The sequence below is a fragment of the Chrysochloris asiatica genome, unplaced genomic scaffold (assembly GCF_000296735.1).
Source record: "Chrysochloris asiatica unplaced genomic scaffold, ChrAsi1.0 scaffold00020, whole genome shotgun sequence".
Lineage (NCBI taxonomy): Eukaryota > Metazoa > Chordata > Mammalia > Afrosoricida > Chrysochloridae > Chrysochloris > Chrysochloris asiatica.
In genome coordinates, this window is record NW_006408538.1 from 26,519,166 (window position 1) to 26,526,214 (window position 7,049).

Below are 7,049 nucleotides of genomic sequence, written 5' to 3' on the forward strand. Positions count from 1 at the left end.
AGGCCTCATGCAAAGCCTTTACAGAGTATAGGACCTTAGGTGGAATCCTGAGTCCCATCCAAAACCTTATGAGGTGGGACATTCCCACTAGCAAGGACAAGCAGACCAGCTTCGAACAGCTACAATGACAGATACATCTACAAGATACATCTTCAAAGAAAGATCATCAGGAAAAACCCAAAACAAAAATGTCAGCATGACTGGCTACTACAAGAATAAGCAAGTTGTTCACCAGGAAGCCATCAAGGCTAGTAATCAAGTTCCTTCAGCAGTATATATGAAATTTAGGAGAACATATGAAAAGAGGCTTATTATTGCTAATGTCAGATGGATCTTGACTGACTGCAGACAGTATCAAAAAGATGTTTTTCTGTGTTTTATCAACTATACAAAGGCATTCAACTGTGTGGACCATAAAACCAGGAAAGGTGTGCGACGGTGTTGTATCCTCTCACCACACTTACTCAATCTGAACAAATATGAGAAACTAGACAAACAAAGAACGTGCCATCGAGATTGGAGGAAGGCAACATGCAGATGACACAACCTAGTTTGCTGAAAGTAAAGTGGACTTGAAGCACTTATGGAATGAAGATCAAACATTACAGCCTTCAGTACAGATTACATAAGATAAAACCAAATTCCTCACTACTATACCAATAAGCAACATCATTATAAATGGAGATAAGACTGAAGTTGTCAAAGATTTCATTTTACTTGAATCCACAATTTAATGACAATGGAAATAGAAGTCAAAAGAAATCCAATGATGTATTGCATTGGGTGGCTGAGTCAGAACTGACTCGATGGCACAACAACAGAAATAAATGTGATACTGAGGAAAGGAAGACTTAGATAGCCACCTCGGAACATCAGGCCCACTGAAAGGCAGCTCCTGTTTCTGCGTTCTTCTTCTTCTAGTTAAATGCCGTTTGGGGGGTTCCAACAAATAAGCAACCCTGTGTAAGGTTTCCATGGAACAGTTGGTGAGTTTGCAGTCTTATTCTGCAGCATCACACCCCAAGGAATGAAAGCTGGGTGTGTGGACCAGTTCAGGAAAGTTTCCTGGGACCCTCATAAGCTGATCTCTACATAGCCCGACCTGCCATTTTACTTCGCTCTGTCTCTCTAAAAGGCTTTTTAATTTACTTGGTGTCTCCCTTAGTGATTCTTCGACAGTTCAGGTAGGTAAGATCACCTTTGCTTGTGAGTATATGTCTTTCCCTGCCCCAGGAAAAAGTCCTTTATGACACCGGAAAAATGTCACAACTATCCTGTACAGGGTCGCTATGGGTCGGAACCGACTCGACGGCACTTAACAACAACAACAACATCAGTTTGATTACCGACGGCTGCCGGATCACAGGGTCTATCTGCATGCTGAGAACCACCACTGCCCTGTTTCTGGATTCTGATCTAACTACTCAGCTACGAACTTTTGTACACCTGATAAACCCCTCTAGGGGCTGCCAGGCAAACGTGTTCATACACAGCAAAGATCTAGTTTCTGAACTAAGAAAATAAGAACCATGTATCATGAATAGAAAACTCCATAAAATTAAAAGGTTGTTGTTGTTGTTAAGTATCGTCGAGTCAATTCCGACCCATAGTGACCCTATATAGGGTTTCCAAAGAGCAGATGGTGAGCTTGAACCACCGACCTTGCAGTTCAAACAGCTTTGCAGTCTGACTAGCCCACAGCGCCACACCAGGACTCTAATATTACAAGGTAAGAGTGAATAATAATGTTGGCTTAAAAGAGCTGCTATTAAATTTATTCCTAAAATTGCTGTTGAAATGTTACTATGTTATAAGATATATTGTAACGGATCTTTCAAAGAAAAATTCAAACTGCTTTTACAAACCAAGGCAAATCAAAATGGCCAAGTGCCATTTTTAATCTATCAAAATTGCAAAGACTTAGGTTTTTGTCTTCTTAAAATGGCAACGTTCACAGAACACTAGTGAAAATCATTCAGTACGTATCAAGAGATTGAAAACAGTTCCTACTTTTGCATTTAGTAATTTTACATCCAGGAATTGAGCCTACGGAAGCAAATCAGAAACACATAAAAAGTGTTATTTTAAAAAACAATTATAGCACTGCTTGTAACAATGAAAATTAGTTAACAATTGAGTTTATTGATAGATTATTTAAATAAATAAGAAAAACAGAATATAAATTTTAAATTATCTATACCCAGAGACTTTTACAGCATAGGAAAGTATTATGATTATTATATGTTGTTAAGTGCTTTGGCGGCGGTAGTAGTTATGTGCCGTGGACTCAGTTCTAACTCATAGCAACCCTGCATAGGGTTTCTGAGGCTGTAAATCTTTACGGGAGCAGAAAGCCTCATCTTTCTCCCACGGAACTTCTGGTAGTTTTGAACTGCCGACCATAAGATCAGCAGCCCAATTCATAACCACTACGCTACCAGAGCTCCTTGTGCTACAGTGGTGCCTTAAATTTACTTAATATGGCTTTCCTATCCAAAGTCATCTGAAGTTGCACAAAGTGATTATGTGGGACCACACAAATAAGGTATATAGTCTGAGAATGGTTAATTTTGTCCTCCAGCTAGGCTTAAAGAAGCCACCTCAGAAGCAGAGACGAAAGATCCCAGGATCATCCAGAAGGAAGAGCATGAGTGAAGAACATGAGATTCCTACCTAGAAAACCAGCAACGGCCAAGGTGGTGGTATGGAGAGACAGAGCAGCTTCAGGCTTTAGGCCCAGGTTGTGAGTACAGCGGAGAACCTGCTGTAAGTAAGGCAGGAGACTGGCTTACAGAATGTGCCCTCTGGACATTTACAGACTGGCTACAAGAACTCTGTAACACTGGCCTGAGCAAGTAGCCAAGGAACCACATGACTGAGAGGCCGAAGACAAGAGTGAGGCATGCCTGCAATATGGCAGACAAGAGGCGTTCCTGATGGAGAACTGCTGCGTCCTGAGTGGGTTTAGATGCTGAATTGTACCCTGTTCACTTCCCTAGTAAACCCCATAATTGTGAGAATCTGTTATGAGTTGTGTGGCCACTGTAAAGGATTATTGAACCGGATGTGAAGCAGAGAGTGCTGTGGGAAGGAGGGTTGGTGTCGGAACAGGGTAAAGAAGGTTTATAGGATACAAGCATGTCTGACCTGTGCTTCATAGGAATCGGCCCTGGGCTGATTCTGAATTGGATTCTCTTCCTCCGTGTGAGGCTAGGGGAAGTCACGTATGGTCTTCACATGGTTTTTGCAGTCGTCCAGTTGGTTCCAACTCAGAGCGATCCTGTATGAGGTTTCCAAGGAGTAGCTGGTGGGTTTGCGCTGCTGACTGTGTGGTTCACAGTCCAGTGCTGATCTTACAATGCCACACCAGGAGTAGAAGTCCAGTGCTTACTTTACAGAGTACAGTTCAATCTTATCTCTGGTTAAAATGGAATTCTCCAAAATATTGTAAGTTGTTAATCCTGGGGGGTGGAACTTGGGAGGAGGCAAAAATCACTACATATCTTCATGTATTCATTCACTCATTTAAATTTGTTCATCTCATAATTCAAAAGAGTTTTCATTCAGGCTTAGCGTCCAGGATACCTTCCAGAATAGTAGATCAGAAAGAAATGATTCAAGAACATGACAACAGGGCCTATTTTCCCCCCTCCCATCAAAAAATTGTATAGTTGGATATTAAAATTGACTCCTGGTTTTCATAAGATGCTCCACATGCCGAGAACAAAACAGGTGTCAGGTCCTCCTCCTCCTCCTCCTCCTCACGGCAGGGCTGAGTCCTCATCTCCAAGCTATGATTTCACCGGGAGGCCAACTGGAAAGAGGTACTAGAGCGGGGCAGCATCTCCCACCACAGGCCAAGCCCAGAGAACGGCTGCAATGGGGCCACTTGGCAAGTTTGTCCTACGTCCCCGAGAACTTGGGGGATGAAGAGACGAGTGCCTGACTAATTATTTCAGTGTAAGGACTGGTGTAGTTGGCTTGGTGGGAGAGCAGAGACGTGGCTGCAGTGGACACTGTGTGCATCCTAGAGTTTGAAGGGATAAGGAAGCAGTTTACTACAAGCAACACAGATCTTGAAAAAAGAAACTGGGTATGAGTGTGTTTAAAAGAAACCCTGTCCCACAGACCTGACTGGAGGACAGTAAAGACCTCCATAAATAGGTAGAGGGTTTTGAAGGCAGAACTGTGAGTGGCATGCTGGAGGAGGTATCTGAAAGAGCCATTGAGAAACTACAGATCCCTAGTGATGAAGAATTTCCCCCAAATCCACCAAAGACCCTGTGGAGAGGGAGAACCACACAGCACACACGGGGTCCAGCTGGCCCAGGTCACAAGGCAGTAGTCATTTACGTACTCTCACAATAGTATAGTGGTTACAAGTTGGGCTGCTATCCTCAAGATCAGCAGTTAGAAACCACCAGCTGTTCCAGCGAGAAAGATAAGGCTTTCTGTTCCCATAAAGATTAACAGCCTCGAAAACCCTATACAGGGTCGCTATGAGTAGGCATGGACTCCATGGCACATAACGACCACCAGCACTTGTGAAAAGACAGAATGACCTAGAGAAGACAGCAACTGCCTCCTTCCCCTCAGCTGGTCTTGAACCCCAGAGGTATACAGAAAAAAATTGCAGTAACAGAAATCATCTAAGTTCAACAACTAAATAATCAATTAACACAAAGTAAACTCATCCATCAAATATTTACTGAACACTCCCTCTAGGCCAGGCTCAGTATTGGGCATGGGGATTTGACTCTACTTGAGAGTGTTCTTAGCCTACAAGTACATGAATTATTTAAGTGTGGCTACTCTCAGCCTATAGCAGACACCAAGAAGGTGACAGACATATTACCAAGACTTACTTGCATAACACCATGGCATACAAGGACTCCCCCACATGAATCAGCCAGGCAAGCCAATACCTGTAACAAAAAAAAATTAGTCTAGTTTATGGTGGTGGTGATTTGCCGATGAAATTTAACAGAGAATCTCAAAAAGAAAGGGGCCCTAATAAATCAGCCCCCTCTAAGATAAATACAAATGCAAGTGCACGCCTGCCGGATCTTCAGTGAGCCTGGAGCTCCTGGGACCACTTCCCATTTCTGCCGATTTCCTTACCCATTGCGCAGGAGGGTCTGATGGTGGTCCACCAAGTACTGAGTGAAGGGACCCAGGGGACCAAGGTTCTGATAGGGAATACTCTCAGGCCAGAAGACAGCCCACTGTGAAACAGAACCAGAGACACAGAATACCTATTAGGCCACTGAAAAGATCAACAAGGTTTTGCCTTTATGACTAAAATAAGTCATCTATATCTAGTTTGGTAAACACAGACCAAAGACACTCCAATCAAAGTCATCTAGAACCGTACTCTTGACTTCTATTTCTTAAAAGCTACTCTGGTGGGAAATGTATGCTGAGGAAACTATGTGCTTGTTAGATTGTTTGACGCAGTGCTCAAGATACACGACTCCTATTCTTGGTGAATTATACCAAGAAGATTATGTTATAAAAGTTACTAATACTCAACTAGATGAAGAAAGAAGAGGAAAAAAAAGAGTAATCTGATACAATTTGATAAACTTGACCTACACCTATGGATGCAGTAGCTCAAAAGAAGGAACAAATCTTTACTGCGAGGATCATTCCCACCCCCTCCATACACAGAGTAGACAGGGATGGGCAACTTGGACATTGGCTACCCAAAATATGGGGGGTACAAAGGCAAGCTTTCAAGAGGGAGCCTAGATCCAGAGGGCACAGAGGTAGGTAGAATCTCCACTGAGTAGTATCCAATCTGTCTGGGCGGGACTGATGAAAGGAGATGGGGATTGCAATCATAATTGTGAATAATTGCTATCAGGGCTGACTGTGACGGTTGGAAATATAAATGTAGACGTTTTGCAGCAAAAGGAGGGGATTGGGTGAATTTGCAGGCCAGGAGTGGAGGCCCCTGGAACCATCAAGGGAGAAGAACGGAGGAGTGCGGGACCCTACCCAGAAAAACAGTGATGCCATAGATGGAGGCAGAGACGATGACCTGGAGAGATGGAACGGCTGGGCTGGGAACTCTAGACCCAGAGAGGAAGAGGGGCTGTGTGCTGACGACCAGGGTGCAGGCTTGAGGGGTGTACCCTTTGGTTGGTTGATGATGCATTGAGGGGATTGTAACCATGGCAATTTAATGGTATACAATAGGATGAATGTAGAGCCAATGTTCTCCCATGTAAACGATCACATAATTCACAATGAAAGTTTTAAAAAAAAAAAAAACAAATACTGGCAAGGGTGTGAAGAGATTGGAGCTCTCATGCACTGTTGCGGAACTGTCTATTTTATTTTCTGATGATTATGGATTTCTGTATGTGTTTTCAATTTCCTAATAAAATATGTCTGCTAACAAAAGAAATAAAGAACAAAACTTCCTTCATTCTAAGAGAAAAAAAAAGTTACTAACAAATTTTAAGAGTTTATGTGCTTGAAAGATGGGTTCCTTGTTGCATAAACTATGGCTTAGGCAAAACCCCTGTTTAATTCAGAATTCCTTTCTTTTTCACTTCTTTCAGAGTCCCTGGGTGAAACAAGCAGTTTGCAATTGAGTGCTCACCTAAAGGCTGGCGGTTAGAATCTACCTTCAGACCCTGTAGGAGAAAAGACCTGGAAATTTACTTCCAACAAGATTTCAGTCAAGGAAACCCTGTGTATCAGTTCTACTAGGTAGCATATAGGTTCACTGTACGTCAATGGCCAAGTCTGGGATTTTGCTTGTTTTTCTCTGTTTCTATTCTCAAACTGGGAACGATAGAGAAGGAAAATAATTGTTTTTGTTTTTTTAAGTGCCAATTATTTAATTTTCCCAATAACGAAAGTCGAGGCTTGAATTTTTTCTTCAGTTCCCCCAGCTTGAGAAATGCTGAGCGTGTTCTTCCTTTTTGGTTTTCTGATTCCAGATCTTTGTACACTTTGTTGTAATATTTGGCTTTATCTTCTCGAGCTGATCTTTGAAATTTCTGTTCAGCTCTTCTACCTTCTCATTTCTTCCACCT

General features: G+C 42.5%; 1 protein-coding gene across 1 annotated transcript in view; it reads right to left on the bottom strand.

Annotated features, from left to right (window-relative positions):
- The window catches only part of LOC102813114 (transmembrane protein 254-like), a 14,325-nt gene that overhangs the window by 5,110 nt on the left and 2,166 nt on the right, over positions 1 to 7,049 (bottom strand). Inside the window, exons 2-3 of the mRNA XM_006837442.1 lie at positions 5,122 to 5,225; positions 4,866 to 4,925 (exon numbers count right to left, since the gene is read on the bottom strand). Of these exons, the coding sequence (XP_006837505.1) occupies positions 4,866 to 4,925; positions 5,122 to 5,225 (164 nt within the window). The remainder of the gene's footprint in view (positions 1 to 4,865; positions 4,926 to 5,121; positions 5,226 to 7,049) is intronic.